Source organism: Artibeus jamaicensis, unplaced genomic scaffold, assembly GCF_021234435.1.
Source record: "Artibeus jamaicensis isolate MK-2021 breed Jamaican fruit bat unplaced genomic scaffold, CSHL_Jam_final scaffold_1964, whole genome shotgun sequence".
NCBI classification, from domain to species: Eukaryota; Metazoa; Chordata; class Mammalia; order Chiroptera; family Phyllostomidae; genus Artibeus; species Artibeus jamaicensis.
The window spans coordinates 23,481,989-23,506,628 of record NW_026522030.1 but is presented as its reverse complement, the minus strand read 5'-3'; the positions used below and the strand labels follow the sequence as shown (position 1 = coordinate 23,506,628).

The following is a 24,640-nucleotide window of genomic DNA, read 5'->3' as shown; positions in this document are numbered from 1 at the left end:
AAACCATTATTATTTGAAATGTTAAAGGGATTTATTTAATAAAAAGAAGATCAAAACTATGAACAATAAAATGGCAAAAAATACAATCTATCAACCACTGAATCTAAAAAACACACTAAGCCAAAAAACACCAAACAAGAAGAACAGAGACAGAATCATGGATAGAGAGAGCATTTTAGTGGTTGATAGTAGGAGGCTGTGGGGGAATGGGTGAAGAGGTAAAGGGATTAAAAAGTACAAGTAGGTAGTTACAGAACAGCCACAGAGATGTAAGGTACAGTACAGGAAATGGAGTAGCCAAAGAACTCACACACATGATCCATGGACATGAACAATGGTGTGGGGATTGCCTGAGGGAGTGAGTGGTGTTCAGTGGAGGGAGCGAAGGGGGAAAAATCAGGACAACTGTAATAGTATAATCAATAAAATATATATATTGCAAAAAAGTGAACCTCTTGAAATGGTCTGAACTGAGGAGAATGCAAACAAATGTCAGCGAACAATTCATGGCTATTTCAAAAAGGAGAGGATACAAAACAAGATTTATCTTACCAAGGCTTATGGTACCGAGTTCATCAAAGACACTCTTTACCAGACCCTCTGTCTCTTTCATCAGCTGAGAGATGATACATTCAAATCTGCGGGTAGTTCGTGATTCCACTTTCCTGAACACTAGAACCATCAAAGGAAAGTGAGTATTTTTCAGGAAACATACATGAGAGTTTAAAGTAGGCATCTCTAAAACTTTCTCTACTTTTTAACATCCTCTGTAAAACCAGAGGACCCAAGTTCACAGACAGCTCACCTAGATGATAAAAAAAAAGCTCCAAAACCCTGCAACAGCTCTCTCATACTTAATGCACTTCTCTAACACATCTACTATGCTCTGGGTCTAATCCACCTTCTCACTCTGGCTTTTCTGTTTCTCAATACAGAGCCCCTGCTCCGATGAGGCTGGTATCTGTCTTATCTCTGCAAATGCCACACTTTCTGCCTGTCTCTGTTCTTTGATCCTTTCCCATCCAACTCTCAGGAGTGTTCACACTGTTCCTAACATGTATTATTGCATTGTTTCAGCAGAAATTTATTCATTGCCCACCACATGCCATATTCTGGTGACAGAGAGTTGAAAAGAACACACTCCATGCTCCAGAGAGGTCTGTATTCTCAGGGGAGAGGAAGATACGTAGCCAAATAAATGCAAGTAGCGTGCTGCGAGATGAATGTGCACAAATGTCGTGGAGCACAGGGAAAGGACTCCAAGTGCTTTCAAAAGAGGCAGTGTTGTGGGATAAACAGGGCAAGAGGAAAGGAGAAAGCAAACACAGTCGTGTACAAAGCACGGCATGGACAAAAGTCAGAAAGCATATGACACATCTGAGGAACCCACAGGAACACGATGATTGGGCTTAGGGGGGCTGGGAGATGAGGCTCAGAAGGCATGGGGGGTGGATTATAAATGAATGTGTACTGGATTCTAAAAAGTTTAGATTGTGTACCTTCTCTAAACCCCCCACAGGCAGCTCCCAGAACAAAACGTAACTGCCCCCTCCCTGACTATTTCACGAGAGTTTGCTCTGCTGTACACAGTCATAGGCCATTCAGAAGCCATGTGTGTCTCATCCCCCCTTTTCGCCCTCGCCGAATGGGTACAGCATTGGTATCCAATACACATGCCCTAGTCCATCTTATACAAAATCACATTCTGATCTTTTGAGGTAAGGTATGATGAGTTCAGACAACTTCAGCCAAAGTTATCAGATAAATATTGAAATAATGAATGACCACACCATATCCCCCTCGAGCATGGAACCCTGGGAAGGACTGAGCCTGACTTGTGGAGGTTTACACGCTTAGATTTTCTCATCACCTCTCTCTCATTGCTGGTATCTTTATAAGAGTTTAATGTGACTGGACAGTAAGACTGTTTGCTCTCTATAGGCCATTCCTGAGCTTCATCCATTGCTTGAGGAGAAAGCTCCGTGGAGGAGAAAAGCCAGAAACGAGATTATTTCCCAAGTTAAATACATCCTACTAAACAGAGAAAGGGTAAACATTGAGTGCTCATCCAAATAGCTCTGAACTAGAAATATCAGAAGGTAACAAAGCCGGAAAGGGCTGGTACTGTATCCCACTTACACTTCTGGGGCTTATACACAACTTCCTCCAGTTCCTCCAAGTTGTCCTTGACTGTTGCTACCACTGATGTGTCCAGAGAAGCACACAGCTTGCAGATGTACTCCATGGCTTCGGTTACGTTTTTGGCATCCCCAACGCCAACTGAGGCAGTCAGCCCAATGACCTGTGAAAAGCAAGCCAGACCGTTAGATGTCTGGGAAAAGTATGACATTTCCACAACCCCCCACATAACCCTCTCCTGCTAAAGTAGGCTTTTCCCTTAACTTTGGATAAAGAGCAAGAACATTTTTTTTCCCTGAAATTCTCTATGATGTCGCAAATGGAAAGGTTCTCATTAAGCAAAGCACTGAATAAATGCAGGAGTCGCAACTCATCCGCTGAACACAAATCAACATAGAAACAAAGAGAGGAAATTCTTGCAAGGCAGGACTCCTCTCTGCTCTACCCTTGGACCCCCCCCAAGACCTGTAGAAGGACTTACTGAGAAGGAAAGAGACTGAAGTCAGACATACTTCCATTCCAATCGCGGGCATGCCACAGGGGTGGCAAGTATCTACTACTCTCTAAGTAACAATAGCAAGTGTTAGGTCACAATTGCAATTTCAAATGGTAGCCGTGTGAATTTAGTAAGATAATATTTATAAGGGATTTAGCTTCATGGTCACCTAATATTTGTTGCTTCCTCTAATAGCCACTCAATAAATAACTAAATAACTGACTCATTAACAAGGACTCTTGTTAACTAGTAATTTTTTTTCTGGATGAAAAAGTTGTAAGAAATGTGATTGCCACTGAATTTTGTCTGTGAGCACCATACCGAATTTCTTCTCACCTGTGTTTCCTGAACAAGTGATTATTAGAGAACTTCACCCAATGTGAGATCAGGGTACTACAAATTCATGGTTTCCAACTTCACTTGAGCCCCCAATATGACACAGTCAATTCTTCTGCGCATGAGTTATCTGTCTTCCACTTCAAACCTGCCCTATGCGCCCTGAGCTTCCTCCCCCAATTCCCATCTGATTATACTCAGCAAATGATCCATCTACCTGTCCTACCTCCAAGAGGAAGGAGGGTTATATGCCAGCTTCCCTACCCTCCCTGCTCCCATCCAAGAACTACTCTTGGTCTTGACTCTTCTCACACTCTCTCCTCTGACAACACCAAAAATAGCAAAAATGGTTTTCCAACTGGTCCCCCAAACTAATCCATCTGCATGCCTGCTTATTGCAAACCTGTGGTCGCTCCTGGCACCTTGTTCTATCAGTCATTCCCTCTCTGCCATCCTGCCTCACCTGCTTCTATTTACTGCTTCACACTGTACTCAAGGACCTGTGAATGCACCATGTACATTTCAGGATTCGTGAATGCACTGTGTTCTTCCACAGCTCTGAGCCTCTGGACACACAGTAGCCTTTACTGAAAACCACCCAGCTACTTGCCTTGTAAACTCTCTCCAGTTTTTGCCTAACCTTACTTCTGTCGAGTTGTGCCTTATTTTCATCGCACACTTAGGAGTTCCTCTATTTCTGTTCTGATTGCACCATGTATACATCTCCACAGTGTGCCATCACGATAAATTATGACATAATTCTTACATATTTGGCTCCCCACAAAACTTCAGCTGTTTGAGGAAAAGAACTATGTCTTTTTATATTTGTACCCGCCGTGCTTTGTACAAAGCACGGAGGCACCTGATACATATATGTTGAGTTGATAAATGAATCAAAATTAATCAGTGAGTTACACAATATGCACTTAGGACCTGGGAAGAACATCCTCACTGTGGCCATGAGAGTAAGTTGATAGGATTTAGGAAGGTCACAGCTCTTAGGAGAAATCCACCTGACTTTGCAGATACCTGGGGCAGTGGTTCTGAAGATCCTCCAAGTTTCTGATCTAGATAACTGAACATGATCATATTGTAAGGATGGCGTTTATTGGTGTTGTGGCATTCATCAAATATCATCAAAGTAAAGACAGAGAGTGATGGGATAGTCCCATTTTTAAGGCTATTCACAAGAATCTGGGGAGTTAAAATGATGATGTCACTGTCCTCAATAATCTGTTCCACTGAGATATTCTCAAATGTCAATCCAGATACACCTGAAACTCTGTACCTGGAAAACGACAGAAATTGCCTGTTACCAACCACAGTGTGAATGAGGAACCACAAAGATATGAAACAGTAGATAAGAACATAGATTAAGTTCTCCTTAAGTCTAAAATGAGACAAGTGCTTAGCAGTCTTATACATAGTAAGTGATCGATAAATGCAAGCTAATTAAAACTGCTAAGTATATATTAATTTTTTCAAGCCACCAACAAAGAAAATAGTAAAGAGTAATAGTAAATAAATTATAAAATCATTAAAAAGTTAAATGTGCCATTTAACATAAAATTTATCTCTTAAGTCATTTAATTATTCTGCAAGAGTTAAGCAAAGGAGTTCAGGAGTTCAGGTATAGCTAACAGAACAGACTTGAATTCATGAAGGAGTTACATCCAGATTATATAAAATCTGACTCTACTATAAATTTTTTGAATCATGGTTTTCCAAAAACAAAACAAAGCAGAAAGCACACCAGTAACATAAAGTTAGAGAAAAGTAAGTTGGAGCAACTGTGATACCTACCCAAGTCTTTCAAAATATTGTAAGAACACAGATTTTTGCTGTTCATACACTGGGAGTTGATTAGCAAAAAACACAACCTTCCCCTTTTGTCCTTGCGGAAATTTTTTAAGATGATGTTCACATATAAGAAGCGCAACAAAGGTTTTTCCACAACCTTTTAACATACAAAGAAAAAAAAAAAACATGTTAACTAATATAATACTGTAGCGAGGTGTAGAGAGAGAGGTCCCCCAGACGCCCTTAGCCCTTGGTCGGGGTGTGAGGAGTGGCAGTGGCAGTTAGGGTACCTTTGGTAACAATGGCAAGCTGAGACCTAGCTAATAGCTGTGCTCCCGCCCTGGGGCAAAAGGTGTGTATCTGACTTTCAGAACTACGGTGACTGGTGAAGTAGCCCGGGGTTTGCACAGTGCCTGCACAGGAGGCAGGGAGGCAGTTCCCCCTGCATCACTGAGTCACCCTTGCCCTGACTAAAGGTGGCAGCCAAGAGAATGTAAACAATACAGGGAACTGGCAAATGTAGCTCATTGTGGGAGGAGCCACAGAGGAGGTCAGGTAGGAAGCTCTGGGTCAGGATTTAAACTCAGGGTGGGCAGGAGGAGGTGGGTCTGCCATGAGGGCAGAGAGAGAGATTCCACCATGCTGCCAGTAGTGCGATGGAAGCCACGCAGGCTGTAGGAGCTGGTCAGCCATTGGAGGAATGATGTAGCAGCCATGTGAGAGGAAGCCATGAGCAGGCAGCTATGCAGCCTGTAGTAAGGAATTCGGCCATGCAGCCTGGGCTAGTAAGAAGGCAGATATGCTGCTGCTCCGATCGTGCCCACCCTGGCGGACTCCAAAGCCACCAAGGACCCTGCCTTGCAGACCCAGACCCTATATGGACTCTTGGGAGTTCTGTCTTTCCTGGACTCCTCCATGATCCACAGCATATGCTTCCTGGACTATGGCACGGAGGCTGATGACAACGTACCCCAGGTCCTGGAGGACAGTGACTCTGGGGCCCACAGGCGTTCTTTCCAGAGGAGATGGAGAACTGTGTGCGCAGCCAGCTTAAGATGAGGAGATGGGGACTACCGGGCTCGGTTCTGGCGTGTAGCCTGGTGGGAGCGAGGGAAGTGCTGGGTCTCCTGGGAGGATGGGGCTCCAAGGAGACATGCTCTCAGGCTCTCAAGGTTGGAATATTGTAAATAAAAACCTGTTTCTTCCAATACTAATTGTTGGGTCATACAGCAAGGCCCCACATGGTGCCCCTGTTTGCTCAGTTCCAATACTAAAATATTTCTGCGGAAAAGTAATTCTTTTGGGCTCTCCTAAAACCACTGGTAGACTAGTAAATTGGTCACGTGGATGGGTTAACAATGGCAAAATTTACACCATGACTAAAAAATGTCGAGCTGCTTCCTAAGTAATATGTACTCAGGGTCTGAAGCAAGCTAAAAGATGGCATTTTTCTTTTGCCCTCGTGTTCTTTAAAATACCTTAAGATACTAATAGGATGGTTTTCTCAAAAGACGAATGGAACAGGGGACTAACTAAAACATGCCCCTTCCATCCCAGTGTGCAGTAAAAGGGACAAAGGGAAACAAACAGAGGACAGAGCACAGACGTCACGGCAATCGCCTTACCGGTGGGAGCACATATTATTGTGTTTTTCCCGTTGATAGCAGGAGCAGCGAGCTCCAGTTGGTAATTTCTGGGCTTCAGTGGGCTGTGAGCACGAGGCACTTCTGAAACACGAAAGGAACAAAATTACCAAACAGCTACTGCTCTGAGGAATCAGGGCAATAGCTGCCTGCTATCAAGTAGACAGGAGTTTCTGGCTCCAGCCAGAAGGGTCTCCTGTAGGAAAGTTTAGAATCCTCGCTCTTTGTTCACTGTTCCAGCTTCTCCACTGATTCTCTTTCAGTGACAAAGTACTGACCGCATGGAAAAGAAAATTCAATTACAAAATGAATGGCTTAATTCAGGGCGAGACAGATGGCTTCCAGTTAAAGGAAATGCCACATGGAACAAAACAGCAACAAATGCCTTCAAGATCTTCGAAAAACTCTAAATTGTAAATCCTGAATTCCCAAAGCAATCTCTTATTGAGGAGTAATTCTGCTCTGTAATTCTACGGGCTCTCACATGGTATTTTTCTCTCAACAGAACCAGAAGTTTTAAAAAACAATCAGAGGCTGTATCTCACTAACAAGATTAAGCATGTAGAATGTTAAGAGCCACAAATACCTTGAAAAATCATCCTTTGAGTCCAATCTATCCATTTTAAAGAAAAAGAATTTCTAAAAGGTTAAGAGAGTACACCAAGGACTTTTACATGTCAGAAAAGTTTAAAGCAACTTCTACTCATTGATCTTATTCTGGAATGACAAAACACTCGTATCATTCAGTTGCAGAAGTAATCTGTAAATTTGGTTCTTGCGGTGTTACGCGCAAATCACATCTTCTAATGTTAGTCATTGTGAATCATAATTTCTCCCCTGATGCCCTTTAGTAAATAACTTTTTATTATGGCTTATTACATAACTTTCTGGTCTCCTCGTGAAAATGTGCTCCCAGAACCGTGACGTGGGCCTTACCGGGCCACAGCTAACTCATCCGGTGCCTTTGTATGAATTAGTAAAAGCGCCCTCATGAAGGACCTAGACCCTCAGTGCACCGTGCGACATACAGCGCCGCCGGGTCTCGTCCCCACTCAACCTCTCAGCCCAGCACACCTGTGCGGTGCACACACTTCACCCTCTTATGCTGCAGCCCTGGAAACAGGGAAAGGAAAGAAATCATACAAGGAAACTGACCACGGGACTCCCAAATGGAAGTATTTCTTTGGAAGGCAGGGCTGATTTTGAATCCTGTCTATGAAAGCAAGATTTCATAGACATTGAGTTTCTGGGAAGACTATTTACGTTTTAAGTGTACACAGGCCTATACTTTCTTAGTGATAAAAGAAGACCAACAACAAGATAAAAGAGGAATAAGAAGGGGACAACAGCTATGGTGGGAGGAGAGTGACATTGCTAATCACAGAAAAAAGCAATATTGTCATGTAAATTCTCTTTTCTTTCTTTCTTTCCCTTAAGAACCTTCCTTTCAGTACGGAGAATGTGTCCCCACACAAAACATCCGAAGAGCACCATTGTGGAAGAGAAAAAGCAATGCTGGTTACCTGAAGGTGGGCCTGAATTCTGACTGAGATTCTGGCATTCGGGTTCTTCCTTGTAGAAAATCTGCACATCGGAAGTTTCTACTTCCTCCTCCTCAAGGTCTTTCGTTTTCTCTTTTGCACCTTTGTGAGATCAAACAACATCTTAGAAACTTGATATAACCTGATTCTAGTGTGAAAGCTTTACAATGAGCCTGTAACATAAAATTTTCAGAATTTTGCTTGTAACAAAAACTTTGAGTTCCCATCTCAGTTTGGAGTTTGAACTCCAATGTTATTTGGGACTTTCTCATTCAAAGTAAGAAACATAGACCAGGAATTTCCAGAATGTGTTAGCAACGGAATCAGAACCTGCCTTCGAACAAGATCCCCAGGTGACTCACAGGCACACTAAGAAGAGAAGCATGATTTAGCAGATATTTATGTCCTCCATTCCCGGCCAAACCCCAAAAATCAGAAATCAGAAATCAGATGTGTATTTATACAGACAATTTCTGGAACAACTTGAGATCAAAAGAAGCCTGGGAAAAGTAAGACCCTCAGAGGGTTTACCAAACTCAAGTCTCTAAAACAATACTCTGAGGTTAGTTAGCTTCAGGAAGTCAAGAGATGGCTCAATTAATCCCACTAGGTTCTTTTCTTTCAATCCTGTTCTGGTTCAGCACCAGATGGCTTCTAGGCAGAGAACCTAGCAACATCTGTCTTCAATCTACTGTGAAAATGGGTGAGTCCTTTTTCGTCTTTTTAACTCTAGAATTTGCAAGCTATTTCTCCAATAAACTAAACCCAGACAGTGAGCTCAGATTCTGCCTTCCCCAAATCCTTTGGACCAGATGGGCTAATTCTGGGGAGAATGGTTTGCCTACCTTTGTCTATAATCCACAGTTCTGTGAAATTGCTCTCTTCTTTGTCCAAAGCAAGTTTCAGAGATTTGGGCCAGTTCTCCTTGTCTGACCTGAGAAGGCACTCAACCATCTTCTCTGCACCTGCCATTGGTCCCTTGTTGGAACAAATCTAAGCAAGACAACTGTAGTTGACCAATCAAGTATTTCAAAGTTTTCCTTTTATGAGTTTTTATTCCAGAAATACTTCAAGTGCTATCACTGTACACTATGGTTCAATAGATCTTATTTGTGACCACTTTTGCCCCATCCAATACAATCTTTTCTTTAAAGATTTATTTATTTTTTAGAGAGAGGGAGAGAAACATCAATGTGAGAAACATTATACACACCTCAACCGGGGACTGAACCTGTAACCCAGGCATGTGCCCTGACCAGGAATCGAACCAGCGACCTTTCACTTTGTGAAAGGATGATCCACCAACTGAGCCACACCAGTCAGGGCCATTCCACACAATCTTTTAAGATACCCTGTTCTTTGCCCTTGTCCTCCACATATTATATTACTATGTCAAGCCAAGCATTCTCACCTTCTTTGAGATCTTATAGCCAATCATTATCAGCAACATTAGGAAAACAATCCACTTAATGGCTATTCGAGATATGGATATATTGGCATAGATATTTGGAAAAATAAAACCAAATATTAATGAATTTTTTTTCAGGGTAGTGAGACTTACATGACTATTATTAATCATAATAAGCAAAATTTATAAGCACTTATTATTATGTGCCAAGCATATATAAGCACTTTACATATATTATCTCATTTAATTTTTATAAAAATTTGGTATTGAGGTACTGTGACTATTTCCATATTATACGTGAATAAATGGACTCAGAAAAACTAAGTAACTTGCCTAAGATCACACCCCTAGTAAGTGGCTGAGCTAGGACTCTAACAAAATGTATTCAGGTCCACAGCCCGAACGCTCAACCACTCGAGTCTATGGCTTTTTTCTTTTCATTTGCTGAACTGTTTATTTTACCTGAAAATAGGGCAAATGTGAAAAAAAAAAAACTTGTGACATAAAAATTACTCAGTTTGAGCCCTGGCTGGTATAGCTCAGTGGATTGAGCACGGGCCTGCGAACCAGACAATTGCGGTTCAATTCCCAGTCAGGGCACATACTGGGGTTGCAGGCTGGTCCCCTGCAGACCAGTTCCCAGCAGGGGACACACCAAAGGCAACCATACATTGATGCCTCTCTCCTTCCCTTCCCCTGTAAATAAAAATAAAATAAAATAAAAAATAAAGACATTAAAAAAAATTACTCAGTTTGAGACAGGATAGTAAGAAGCTAGGAAAATTCCTGGGCAAGTGGCACAGAGAAACTGAGACAAGAAAATTAAAGTCAAACAGCTGACCTCAAGACCCTATCCTCCTAACCAAATACAAAACCTCCCCGGCCACAAACCACGGCCTCTGGGGAAGAGAGGAAGAGGAATTCTAAGGCAAAGAGAGATAACACCTGAACAAAGGAACCAGCTTGGGAAGAAGCTGCAGACTGCTCTTTCAGCTCCCCCTCCCAAGAGAAACTGCCCCTCTACACTCCCCCTAGAAATGTCCCCCTCCCAAATTCCTACCTTTCCCTTACATACGATTGCTCCTGAACGCTCCAGGTAAGCCACGTTACCTGAATGTTAGGGTTTTAACCAGCCACATTATCAGACTTCTAGCTTCTGATATTAATAAGAGCACCTTTATAATCCAGTCCCTGTCTCTGCTTTTTGGCTGAGTGGTAACAGACAGCACAAGCTCTGGACTCCGTTGCCCCTGGTTTTAAGTTCACAATTAAATGTATTATTCTCGACTTCCAGCCAAGATGGAGGTGTAGGTACACACACTGTGCCTCTCACACAACAAAAACAAGGACAACCAATTTAAAAACAAAAAACAACCAGAACTGACACAAAATCGAACTTACGGAAGTTTGACAACCAAGGAGTTAAAGAAGAAACATTCATCCAGACCAGTGGGAGGGGTGGAGACAGGCAGCCAGGTGGAGAGGATTCGAGGCAAGGTACTGGCTGGTGGACGGGGTGAGGTGGGGGATTACTGACCGGGCAGTCCCACATTCCTGTGCAGAGAAACTGGGAGGAACCACTGGGGAGCGAGACAGACTGCGCAACCCGGGGCTCCAGCCTGGGGAAACAGAGCCTCAAAGCCTCTGGTTGAAAACACCTGTGGGAGTTGAGGGTGCAGTGGGAGAAGCTGCCGGCCTCACAGGAGAGTTCCTTGGAGAGACCACCGGGTCCTAGAATGTACCTAAGCCCACCCACTGAAAATCAGCACCAGAAGGGCCCAATTTGATTATGGGAAGTGGGGAAGTGACTGAAAACCAGCAAAGAGCAGAGCAAGAGACATTATTCCCTCCCAGACCCCTCCCCGAGCTACAGCGTCACAATGCAATGCAGTAGGTTACCCCACCCTGGTGAACACCTAAGACTCCGCCCCCTACTACATAACAGGAGCTCCAAGACAAAAAAAAAAAAAAAAAAAAAGGCCCAAATGCAAGAACAGATCAAAGCTCCAGAAAAAATACAACTAAGCAATGAAGAGATAGTCAACTTATCAGATACATAGTTCAAAACACCGGTAATCAGGATACTCCAGGAACTCACTGGGTACTTCAATAGCATAAAAAAGGCAACAATGAAGGTCACATTATGTGAAATAAAGAAACATCTACAGGGAACCAACAGTGACGGGAAGGAAATCGGGACTCAAATCAACAATGTGGACCAGAAGGAAGAAAGAAACATTCAACCAGAACAGAATGAAGAAAGAAAAATTTTTAAAAATGAGGAGAGGCTTAGGAACCTCCAGGACAACATTCCAACATTCCAATGTTCCAACATCCAAATCGTAGGGGTGCCAGAACGAGAAGAGGAAGAGCAAGAAATTGAAGACTTATTTGAACAAATAATGAAGGAGAACTTCCCCAATCTGGCAAAGGAGAGATACTTTCAGGAAGTCCAGGAAGCTCAGAGAGTCCCATACAAGTTGGACCCAAAGAGGAACACATCATAATTATATTACCCAAGATTAAACATAAGGAGAGAATCTTAAAAGCATTAAGAGAAAAGGAGACAGTTACCTACAAAGGAGTTCCCATTAGACTATCAGCTGATTTCTCAAAAGAAACCTTATAGACAAGAAGGGGCTGAAAAGTAGTATTCCAAATCATGAAAGGCAAGAACCTACGTCCAAGATTGCTCTATCCAGCAAAATTATCATTTATAATAAAAGGGCAGATAAAGTGCTTCCCAGATAAGATCAAGTTAAAGGAGCTCATCAACACCGAGCCCTTGTATGAAATATTAAAGGGACTTATCTAAGAAAAAGAAGATAAAAAATATGAACAGTAAAATGACAATAAACTCACAGCTATTAACAACTGAACCTAAAAAAAAAAACAAAAATAAACTAAGCAAACAACTAAAACAGGAACAGAATTGCAGAAATAGAGATCACATGAAAGATTATCAGCGGGGGCATAGACGGGGGAGAGAGGAGGAAAAGGTACAGAGAGTAAGTAGCACAGATGTTAGGTAGAAAATAGACAGGGGGAGGGAGAGCAGTATGGGAAATGTAGAAGCCAAAGAACTTGTATGTATGACCCATGGACATGAACTAAAGGGGGCAAATGTAGGTGGGAGGGGATGTGAGGGTAGAAGGAAATAAAGGGGGGGGAAATGAGACAATGAGACAACTGTAATAGCATAATCAATAAAATACATTAAAAAAAGAAAAATAAATAAAGGTATTATTCTAGGTAATTATATCTTAGATTTGTGGACTTTTGTGGATTTCAGTGATCTTTCTTAGGTCTAAAACAGTATAGAAAAGAGAAAATATTTTCCATGTTCAAATTATTTCCCCCAAATTCAGAATTTTATTATAATTAAATTACCTGTATAATTTCTTCACATTCCTGATTGATTAAACATTTAGATATTTCAGGAAGAATATCATTTGGGTTAATTCTGGTTTTAAATTCTGGTTGCAAACGCCTTAATAACGATCTATATTCCTCCAACTTTTCAATTTTTTCAAAATTCCAACTTTCAAAAGCTTCATAAAGTCCAGAATAACCTGAAAGAAAAAAAAGGAATTGACTGTTTTTATGAAACCAACTTAAAAATTGTGGGGTCACTACATGGCCCTTCCCCTCCCATCACTGAGGGCCGGTCAGGTGGCCCCTGGCCAGAGGGGATGTGTGTTGTTTTGGGAATGTATTGTAACTTCCTCCTTATAAACTTTTCAGAGTGCCTTCCTGTCCTGTGACTGCTTCTTGACCTTCACACTGAGGTCATGTAACTTAGAGTCACGTGTAGGACACGTGCCTCCTTCGTCTGGGGCCCCTTAAAACAAGTCTCAGACACAAGGGGGCGCAGGCTCTCTGGCACCCACCGTCTGCGATCAGTGTACTCCCCTGTAAGGTGATAAACAGCATCCATCCCCACATGTGCCAGCCCACTGGTGGGGTTTTGGGGGGAATATCGAGAGCACTCTAGCAGCTCCCTGGTTTGAAGGCTTTGATTCTATTTCACTGGCCCGCTGGTCAGTTCTAAAACCAGAGTTACACTGTCTCGATGCCTATGGCTTTACAATAAATCTGATATTGAGCAGAGAAAACCCAGCCTTCTTAATTCTTCTTTAGGGAATTCCTGACTATTCAAGGATTTAGTTCTTCTATATATATTTTAGAATTACCTTGTCAAACTCATGAAAAAGCATGTAGGATTTTTATTCAATACAATACAATACAATTTTTATTCCATACGATAGACTTGTTTTAAATATATAGATCAATGTGGGGAAAGAGGGCATTTTTACGACATCAAGTCTTCCTCTCCATGTGTAAATCTCCACTTAGGTAGGACTTCTTTAGTATCTTTCAATAATATTTTATCATATTTCCATTCGGACGTTATACATCTTTTGCTAGGTTTGTTCCTAAATATATGCTAACTTTTGGTACTGTTATAAATGATATATCATTTTAGATTAGATTTTCTATTTGCTTCCAATGGGTGAAAATGCAACTAACTTTTGTATACTGATCTTACACCCAATAAACTTGCTAAACTCTCCCCTTAGTTACAATACTCTGTAAAGTCCTTTGGATATTTCAGGTAGATAATTACATTTCTTGCCTGAAAATACTCTTTACCCTCCCTCAGATTAAAAGACATGAGCTCCATGCGGATGCCTCAAAATTAACACCATTTCACTTTCCCGGCAATTCTGAAACAGCCAGGTGACACACTCTGATCTGCGAGTAAAAAGAACGAACTGACCTGCGTGGTGAAGAGCATCCAGAAAGGCCCGGAACCAGCCTTCCTCCTGCAGCTCCAGCAGGAATTTGAGGAAAAGCGAGGCAGCCTCCATCACACCCTTGTTGTTTTTCTCCGCCTGAATATACTGCATCTCATCTACAGACAAAGCAAGAGTGACCCATCGACTGTAGAACCACGAATCGCTGGAGGAAAAACCTGAGAAGGGCTGCCAACCCTCCTCAAATGGGATGGAAACTGTAACAAACCACAGCAATAGCAGGAACTGCAGGAAGACAGCACATTCTCTGCCCATTCTTCACCCACCCACCCTCCTATCCCCTCTGAAAATCCTCCCAGTCCTGTAGGGAAGTCTGGGAGCACACTCCAGGGCAGTCTTAAGGAAAAGGGGAAGGTGGCAAGGTAAGCAAACATGTGCTCACCTCCTGCATGACCACACCAAAATTACAACTGAAATACAGAACAACCATCCTGAGAATGACCGGGAGACTAGCTGAAGAGAAGTCCTCTAACCAAGGGCATATAAAAGAAGCCACACTGAAACTGTTGAAAAATTTAAACAATTATTAAGAAGAAAACCAGTTTCTTACAGATGTGTGAAAAAGTCTCCCACAACAGGCAGAAGTCATGGTGGCATGGACCGGGTGGGAGAACAGAGGCACCCTCTGAGGCAGGAGACAGCACGGGGAAAGCCCAGAGGCCGCACAGCTGAAACTGGCCAGCGTCTAGCATCCTGGTTGCCGGGAAACACCTTTTACCACTTCGGTAGAATAAATAGGAAACCGAGGCAGGGAGGAGGAAGGAGACAGGTCTCACACACTAACTCAGCAGTCCTGAGCCTGGTCTGATAATACTGCCAGGTGTTCCAACATCACAAGAAACACTATGTTAGCAAGAAAGAAGGGAAGTCCCTGAAACTCTACATAGAATTTCCACTATCTGGGAAAGAAAGCCTTGAATTGAAACTGTGCTTTCATCCCAGGGCCTGGAATGCAGGAGAGGGTCGAGGTACCCAAAGAAGCCCATAAAACAACTTTGGTTAATTGTCTACCTCTGGTCACTATCTGTTTTACAAGGGAGTCCCTAGTGCTTACAGGATAAGCCCATAAATAACTTTGGAAAGTACCCCAATTTTAACAAACTGCCTTCCGTCACAGATTTGTTTTACAATAAGATGAACAAGTGGAGTCTGGAGCAAGATAAGGATTCGGGCTAACAGACCCTTACACATACCTAAGTTTGGGTCGTCAAGTCCCCCTGGGAAAGCTGGCACTGCATTTCTCCATTAATCAATATGTAACTTTTTTCTCCTATCATACCCACTATGTAAGTCCTCAGAACAAAGGCCTCTCTCCCTCTTTCTCTCTCTCTCTCTCTCTCTCTCTCTCTCTCTCTCTCTCTCTCTCTCGGTGGCTCAGGGTGCTCTTGGCTCTCAGGCCACCGGGGGCTGGCCACCCTGGTCTTCAGCAGCTCTTACTCTTGCCGCCCTGCTTTGCCCTGAAACTTTGCCTTTCATCCCTCACTCTAGCTAGGCCTGTTCTCTTCCATGGGAATGGGTCACACCAAGAAGCTGACTACACGCTAATACATTTGCTGATCTGTAATCCTTTGCATGCGTCAGCAAGAAGAACCGGGTCTCTCCCCTCAACACCTCCAGTACTTCGATAGTCTCTAGTTCAAAAGTCTGAATGAACTGCAGGACTACGGTTGTGAGGACAGACCCACTCCGTGGCATCAGTAACAATTATAATGGACTCTGCAAGCAGAGTTAGAAATAAACAGAGATATTTTCATGGTCCTTTTGAAAGAAAACAAGAGGAGCTAAAGAGAAACACAGTGAGGCCAAGCAGCAGAAAACCACCCACCAGCCTGCAGGCTGCCATACTGACTCTGTACACTAACTCTAAGTCTGGGGTGATAACCAAACAGTTGCCTTGGTCTGGTCTGGCGTTGGTAACTTTCCACTCTCTTCCCATTGTCAGGGGAATGCAAATCCCAAAGGAGCAGCCAGATGTCTAGATGGTTAACCATTGTCTTCTCTGAGGTTAGAAGAGAACATAGCAGGTAGCAGGCACTAACAAAATTATGTTGAATGAAAAAAAGGAGTGCTTTCCTTCCCCATCTTAGCAAAGATAAAAGTAACCCTCTTAAAGTGTAAAATTCAGGTTTTTGAGAGTTGTGAAACTACCTAATTTGAGTACATTTTCATTACTGTACAAAGAAATCTTGTACTCATCAGCAGTCACTTCCCACGGACCCTCCCCTTAGCCTCGGGCAACCAATGATCTTCTCAGGTCTCTAAGGATTTGTTCATTTTGGACATTTCATGTGGATGTTATCATACAACATGTAGGCTTTGCAGCCGGGTTCTTCCACTGAGCATTCTGTCTCCAAGGTCCATCCCTGTATCTAGCACGTGGGCCATGTTCGGCTTCCCCAGGTAGAATTTCTTGTTCTCTTTCCTGAGCTTTCTCAGCTTCTTCACATGCCTCTGACGAGCACACTGGCACTGCACAGTGCACAGTAACTGTTTGAGGGTCTGTCTTCTCCCTTAGACCACGACCATGGACATGTTGTGACCTTCTTTGTCTCCATCTTTATATTCTAATCACCAACAAAGTGCCTGCCTCATGACTGTGTCTAGAAACTGTTACTGAAGGAACGGATAAATATTCAGAATACTGCTTCCCCAGTGCCCCTCCAATACAGGGTTAGCGTTTAACTCCAAAGGGACATTGCCCACACCCAGGTCTACCTTGAAACATCATGCACAACCTAAGGGAAGTCCTGCAGAACCCCAGGGACCGTGCAAGCCCTCCAGAAGAATGTGTCTTCCATGTTCCTTTCCCAATATCCAACACAGGGAGAGGAGAATCATAGCAAAGGAGACATTGGATACTGCTAAAGTAATTTAAACCTACTGGTGTATTTGTGTGTGTGCATGTGAGAATGCCTAGCATACAGATAAGCTCCCACTGCCTTCTGCTGAGGGCAACAAAAAACAAGTCAAAAAGTGTACAGGCAGCCATAACGCTCATTAGCATTTCTACTCTCTGACTGAATCCTGACTGATAGAATGTACTTGTCACAATTAAAGCTAACCAAGAGAACCCAGAGCTTCCAAAGTGGCCAAGAAAAAAAATTGGACATAGAAAGCTTTATCAGTCAATAGAAAACAGAAAAATAATGGGGAGAAAAGAAGTTTATGGGTCCATGTGTATGTGATAAAGTATAAAGAAATGAACAGAAAGGTTTAGAAACCAACTAAATGACAAAAGTTGCCTCTGGTGAGGGGCTAGAAATAAAACCTCTATAGTTAAAGGTACCTCTATCGTACCTTTAACATTCATAAAGAAGATAATATTGCCCTGATGGTGTGGCTTAATGGATTGGGCGTCATTTCGCAAACCAAAAGGTTCCTGGTTCGATTCCCAGTCAGGGCACATGCCTGGGTTAAGGACCAGGTCCCCTGTTGGGGGGCATGTGAGAGGCAACCACACACTGATGTTTCTCCCTCCCTTCTTCTCTAAAAACAAAATAAATAAAACCTTTACAAAATTTTGTTAATGGAAGTATGCTGTCTATTAATAAGAAACTGGTTGGCCCTGGCTGGCGTGGCTCAGTGGATTGAGTGCAGGCCTGCAAACTGAAAGGTCACCTGTTCGAGTTCCAGGCAGGGCACAGGCCTGGGTTTTGGGGCAGGGCCCCGGTGGGGGGCATGGGAGAGGCAGATGAGGACTGATGTTTTTCTCTCCCTCTCTTTCTCCTTCCCTTCCCCTCATAAATAAATACAATCTTTTTTATAAAAGAATAAAATAGTATTATACATAGTGTTCTTCAGCTTGCTTTTTTTAACTTACATTTCAGTTACTTTTATTGTGGGTGCATTTTCACTATAAAACTAACACGCACATTAAAACTCATCCCACCTCTGTGCTCCCACAGCACACTACGGTTTTCCGTTAAAGCGCTTACTGATGGGGGGGTCAAGAGTCGAAAAATTTTAGTTCAAGGTGATAGTTAACAAGCCTAGTAGTTAATGCAGGTGAAAAGCTATTGTTTCAGGAACTGCAGGTATGGCCCGGCCGGACTCCCGGAGAGCACAAGCCATTGACCTTTGTGCTCCAGAAGAGACCACAAGCAATCAGGGTGGTATCCCAGCGTTTCTGTTCTAGGGAGAGACAGTCTGCCACCCAGGTCACAGATAAAGAACACGACACAGGACACAGATAAAGAACATCACGGGCCAGCAGATGGAAGAATGTCAGGGAAAGGCTGGACTGCAGCTTTCATCTGATTAACCTCTTTCCTGAACCCTAACCCTACACTTTTTCCCCTTGAATTCCAGACCTGTCACCTATACTTTTTTCTCCTTATAAAAAGAGTTGTCTTAAAATGGAATTTGAGGTGGTCTGTTAGGGTACAAACCCACCATCTTTCTCAGATCGCTGGCCATCTGAATAAAGCGCCCATAATGATTTGATCCCTGTCTCTGCTTATTGGGGCTGGTAGGTGACAGGCAGCCCGAATGCTGGCTTTTCCGGTCTCATTACCACACCTCATTATCCATCATTTGTTTAGCTACCTGCCTCCCTACACACATTCTCATCTCTGTCAGGGCAGGAACCATCTCTATCCTGTTCACCACTCAGTTCTAATGCGATGCTTCCTATTCAGTAATATGTGGGGTAACATGGTATATTATCTCCAATGTCAGCATAATGCCCAACACATACGAGTTGCTTCTTTATTGAATCAATGCATGAGCATATGAAAAAATGGAATTCACACCAGCTTATCAGTGTTTCACTCATTCTAGAGAAATCTAAAAGAATGCCTTGCTGGGGCTTACAGTCTTCGGGGGCAGAAGCTACTCTGTGGTCATTAGGATGTTCTGTTGTTACTTCATTCTGAGCTGGGCTAGAAAGTGGGGGTTCACTGCGGGTGGTATTGTCTCACTCCGCACTCCACAGCCTGTGGTTTGGTTTGGCAGAAAACTAGCAGGAAAGTTACCCCATCTGTTTTAACGCGATTTCCAAAAACTGCCTCACATCAGAGAAGATATTTATGCTCCTGGAGTCTGAAAAGGCACTGCCAGATCCACTCCCTCATCTCAATTCCCTTCAGGCACACCTCCCTTCTCTTTCCCCAAAGCCTGTGCTCACCTCCAGCACAAAACACTTGAATACAAATGTACAAAATGCCCATCATGTGTCTCAAAACTGGATAGAAACACCTGAATTGAAGCCTAAAGCCGTTCCGTCCAAGTCTTGCTCCTCTCAAGTTTCCAGTGTTTTGGAAGTGACCGGCAGGTTAAGCATCAACTTCCTTGTAGCTCTGCCAGTATTTTGTAACCGTCTGTGTACTATCTACTGTTCCACCCCAAAAACCCTTGTAAAGGGTTTTAAGGCAGGGCCTGCATGTAATTTCTGAATCTCTGATGTCAGCACAAAACTGAACACCCAGTAGACGTAACTTTTAGTAAAAATAATGGACAGCGACTTGTTTCTTCAGCTTTCAGAGGTGTGCACCCCCAAGAAAGTCATTTCACGTCGCTGGGACTCAGTTTCCCCACCCGGTCCCCAAGGTCACACTCCAACTCTGACAATTTCTAGTCTAAAATGTTGTGGGGATGTTGCCACAAACCCCGCGTTCCCGGCAGGCTCCCGTATCGATTATAAGAAGGGGGCGGGGGAGCAAACAGAAAAGGCCCCCGAACTGTTTTCCTGGCCCAGTGGGGTGCGCGCCGCTGGGGACCACTCACCCTCCTTAAACCAGGGCGCCATGTAGCTCAGGATGTAGGTCGGGTCCAGAATCTTGGTGACATAGCCCCCGAAGGCGTGCAGATTCCGCCGCTCCTCGGCCGTCATAGTCCCGGCTGGGCTCCCTGCGCCTGGGCGCCGCTCCTTTCAAAGCCGGCGGCGAGGCGGAGGGAGGCGGAGTGGACGAGGAAATCTTAATCGCAAATGGAAAACCGAAACTGCAACTGCCCGGAACTGCCGCTGGCGGGGCAGGGTCCCTGCAGGGCGCAGCCCCCGACGCAGCCTCCCCTGCGGTTTCGTGTCCACCCGCCTCCCCTGCTTTTCCCACCCGAGGGCTTTCCCGGCCGCGCGGACCCGCAGGGCGCTCCTGGGCGCGGCGATTTCGGTTTTCATTTACCTTATTATTTTTTGTTTCGCTTTCACAGAGGTGTCCAACCTTTTGGCGTCTCTGTGTCACACTGGAAGAGTTGTCTTGGACCACACATTAAATACAGTGGTACACGTAATCGCAAAAAAACCCCTCATGTTTTAAGTAAATTTATGATTTTGTGTTGGGCTGCAGGTTGGACACCCTTGGAAATGTAGATTCAATAAAGTGCACAGATTTGAGGTGTACAATTCTTCTATTTTTATCAGATAATAATCCTTTGTTGATTTTTTAAGTTATTTTGTTGTTGTTCAATTACAGTTGTCTGCATTTTCCCCCCACCACTCCCCCCAGCCCAGCCGAGCCCACTCCCCTCCCTTGCTTCCACCCTCCCCCTTGGTTTTGTCCGTGTGTCCTTTATGGCAGTTCCTGAAAACCCTTCCCCCATTGTCCCCTCCCCGCTCCCGTGGGGTTATTGTTAGATTGTCCTTAATTTCAATGTCTCCGATTATATTTCGTTTGCTTTTTTCTTTTGTTGATGCAGTGTACAGTTCTGAGTTCTGAAACACGTGCGCGTGGAGCCACTCCCTGTGGGTTGCGTGGGACCTAGGGCAAGAGTGTGTTCAACTTCACACCTGTAAGAACCGCCGGCTGTCTTCCAGACCGGCCTTGCCGTTTTGCACTCCCGCCGGTAATGTGAGAGAGCCCCAGTAGACACACGCCCCGTGAATACATACACTAGTCAGGTTTTTTGTTTGTTTGCTATCTTGGTTTGTGTGAAATGGTGTATTATGGTTTTGGTTTTAATTTCTCAACAGTGATGTTGAGCACATTTGTGTGTATTTATTGGCCACTTGTGTGTGTGTGTGTGTGTGTGTGTGTGAATTTGCTCCTATCTTTTGCCTGCTTGAGTGGTTTGTTTGTTGTATTAAGGATTTACAAGTTCATGTATCCCAAATGTCCTCTCTTAGCCCATGGCTGTTACATTTCCTTAAAAGTATTTTGAGCAAAAGTTTATTTTGGCGAAATCTAATTTATCAGTTGTTTCTTTTGTTTAGTGTTTCTTGTGTCCTTGAATAAATCTTGGTGTACCAGGTCATTAAGTTATTCTTTGCTTTCTTTCAGAGTCTTAGAGTCTTTCGTGTTTTTAGCTTTTACATTTAGGTCTATGATAATCTCAAATTAATTTTGTTGTGGTGTGAGGTCAGGGTCAAGGTTTCATTCCCTCCCCCCATACTTCTAATTGTTCCAGGACAAAGTGTTTCTTTTGTTGAAAAATTTTCCTTTTCCCATTGAATAGCTTTGGCACCTTTGTCAAAAAATCAATTGACTGTTGTGTGCAGATGTATTTTTTAATTCTAACCAGTTCTCTCTATCTATTTGCTGATGTGGCTTTATTCTTCTTTGTACACATTATACTGGCTATTCCAGACTCTTTGCATTTGGCTATGAAATAAGAACCAATATGGCGATCCTTCCCCACCCCCCACCCTGTCCTTCCCCTTCCCCAATACACACGCAGGTGACTGGGATTTTGATCAGGGCTGCATTGAACCTATAGATAAACTTGGGTAGAACTGACATCTTGACAATTTTGAATTCTAATCCATGAACTTCTTTATATTTGTTTAATTTCTCTCAGCAGTATTTTAGTTTTGAACATACAGGTCTTATACATCTGTTAATTCTATCTTAACTATTTTATATTCTTTGATGCTACTCTAAAGAAAATTGTTTCTAAAGTTTCATTTTCAAATTGTTGCTAGTATATAGAAATAAAGTGTTTTTGTTTTTTAATATTGTTCTATACAACATTGCTAAATTCACTTCTTGGGTCTAGTAATTGTTCAGTAGATTCCTTACATTTTGCTAGGTAAGTAATCCTGTCATTTGTGAATCCATGTTTTTTACTTCTTTCCAATCTTTATGCCTTTTATCTTGTTTCCTTATTGCACCACCTACGACCTCCTATAAAAAGTTGAATGAGAGTGGTGAGAGTTGACACCCTTAACCTTATTACTAATCTCAAGCAAGAAACATCTGTGTTTTGCTTTAATTACAATGTTGCCTGTAGGTTTTTTTAGATGCTCTTTATCAGACTGGCATTCTCTTTTATTCCTGGTTGGCTCAGTTGTTATCATGAATGGCTGTTGAATTTTTTAAATGTTTTTTCTTCATCAGCTGAGGTGATCATATATTGTTAAAAATGAATTTCACTGATCAATTTAATTTTTTTTATTTTTCAGAGGAAGAAAGGGAGAGAAACATCAATGCATGGTTACTTCTGGAGCGCCCCCTTCTGGGGACTTGGCCCACAACCGGGGCATGTGCCCTGACTGGGAATCAAACAGGTGACCCTCTGGTTCACGGGCAAGCATACCAGCTGGGCTCATTGATTGATTTTTTAATATGAGACCAACCTAGAATTCCTGGGATAAATCCCATCTGGTCATGAAATAGCATCATTTTTTATAGATTTCTAGACTCAATTTGCTAATATTTGTATATCTATGTTCATAAAAGATACTGGTCTGTTCGTTTCCTTTCTTACAATGTAAGGGTTATGCTGACCTCATAAAACAAGGGTTTGTGTCAGATTGGTATCAATGCTTCCTTAAATGTTTAACAGAATTCACCAATGAAAGCATTGGGTTTGGAGTTTTCATTGTTTGAAGATTATGATGATTCAACTTCTTTACTATATATAAGGCTATTCTGATTTTTTTTAAATTTTATCTCAAGTCAGTTTTGGTAAGTTGGGCTTTTTAAGGAATTTGACTATTTCCTCTAAGTTATTAAATTTATGGCACAAAGTTGTTTTTGCTATTCCTTATTACCCTTTACCTTTTTAAAAAAATTAATCTTGCCAGAGATTTAACAATTTTATTTATCTTTTAAAAAAACCAACTTTGGCTTTGATATATTTTAAATTGTTATTCTGTTTTCTATTTCATTGGTTTCCATTCTGATCTTATTTTCTCCTACTTTGAGTTTAACTTGATAATTTATTTATTTTTTTCCTAGTTGGTTAAGGTAGAAGTTTAGCTCACCAATTTCATATACCTTTCTTTTCCATTAAGGCATCTGCAGCTATAAATTTTTCTCAGCTGAGTTCTACCATCCCACCAATCTTGACACACTGTTTCACTGTCATTGCATGTGACATAGTTTCTAATACCCCTGTGAATTCTTCTTTAATCTACGAGTTTAGAAGTCCGCTGCTTATTTTTCAAATATTGGGAATTTTCTAAACATTTCAGGGCTATTGACTTCTGATTTTAATCTGTTGAGACACTCAATATGTTGTAAGATTTTGATCTTTTGAAATTTATTGAAACGTGTTTATGCCCAGCATATGAATGAACTATATCAGTGTATGTTCCAGGTACACTGGAGAATGTGTATGTTGCAGTCCTTGGGTCATGTTCTATAAATGTCAGTTAGTCAGGCTGAGTTATAGTGTGGTTCACGTCTCCTACATCCTTAGTTATTTTCTACTTGTTCCATCAAGTACTGAGAGGGGGTATTCAAATATCCAACTATAAATACTTATTTGTCCATTTGTCCCTTTTGTTTTATCAGTTTTTGCATAATTTTGTAGCTCTGTTATTAGATGCTTACACATTTAGGGTTGTTAAGTTTTCCTGATAAATTTTAACTTTTATCATTATAAAATGGCTGTTTTCATCTGTGATATTACTATACTTATAACAGGCTTCTTTTTTAAAAAGATTTTACTTATTTTTAGAGAGAGAGGGAGGGAGAAAGAGGGAGAGAGACATCGATGTGCAAGGGAAACGGATTGGTTACCTCTCGCACACACACAGCCAGGGACTGCACCTACAACCCAGGCATGTGCCCTGGCTGGGAACAGAACCAGTGAACCCCTAGGTTCACAGGCCAGTGCTCAATGCACTGAGCCACACCAGTCTGGGCCCTGCAACAGCCTTCTTACGCTTCCTGTTTGTATGGCATATCTTCTCTTATTGCTTTTAACTTCTCTGTTAATATTAAAAGCACAACTCTAGTATAGAGCTTATGCCTGGGTCTTTTTTTTTTTAATCCAGTCTGACAATCTCTGCCTTTTAATTCATGCAATAAGTCCATTACCTTTAATTATTGACATGGGCTTTTTTAAAACTGCAATTTTGTTTGTTTCATCCAATTTTGTTCCTCTGCCCTCTATTCCTTCAGCTTGGGTTATCAAACACACTTTTACCTTTCACTTTTTAAAAAAGATTTTATTTGTTTTTAGAGAGATGGGAAGGGAGGAAGAAAGAGAGGAAGAGAAGCCTCCATATGAGAGAGAAACATCAAATGGTTGCTTCTCACACTCCCCTAACCTTAACCTGCAACCCAGGCATGTGCCTC

General features: G+C 42.4%; 1 protein-coding gene across 1 annotated transcript in view; it reads right to left on the bottom strand.

Annotated features, from left to right (window-relative positions):
* The window catches only part of RIGI (RNA sensor RIG-I), a 50,417-nt gene extending 30,101 nt beyond the window's left edge, over positions 1-20,316 (bottom strand). Inside the window, exons 1-11 of the mRNA XM_037159894.2 lie at positions 20,300-20,316; positions 19,905-20,095; positions 14,144-14,278; positions 12,754-12,935; positions 8,801-8,948; positions 7,938-8,057; positions 6,397-6,498; positions 4,775-4,928; positions 4,001-4,259; positions 2,140-2,302; positions 553-672 (exon numbers count right to left, since the gene is read on the bottom strand). Of these exons, the coding sequence (XP_037015789.2) occupies positions 553-672; positions 2,140-2,302; positions 4,001-4,259; positions 4,775-4,928; positions 6,397-6,498; positions 7,938-8,057; positions 8,801-8,948; positions 12,754-12,935; positions 14,144-14,278; positions 19,905-20,010 (1,489 nt within the window). The 5' untranslated portion in view covers positions 20,011-20,095; positions 20,300-20,316. The remainder of the gene's footprint in view (positions 1-552; positions 673-2,139; positions 2,303-4,000; positions 4,260-4,774; positions 4,929-6,396; positions 6,499-7,937; positions 8,058-8,800; positions 8,949-12,753; positions 12,936-14,143; positions 14,279-19,904; positions 20,096-20,299) is intronic.
* Between the last annotated feature and the right edge of the window lie 4,324 nt (positions 20,317-24,640).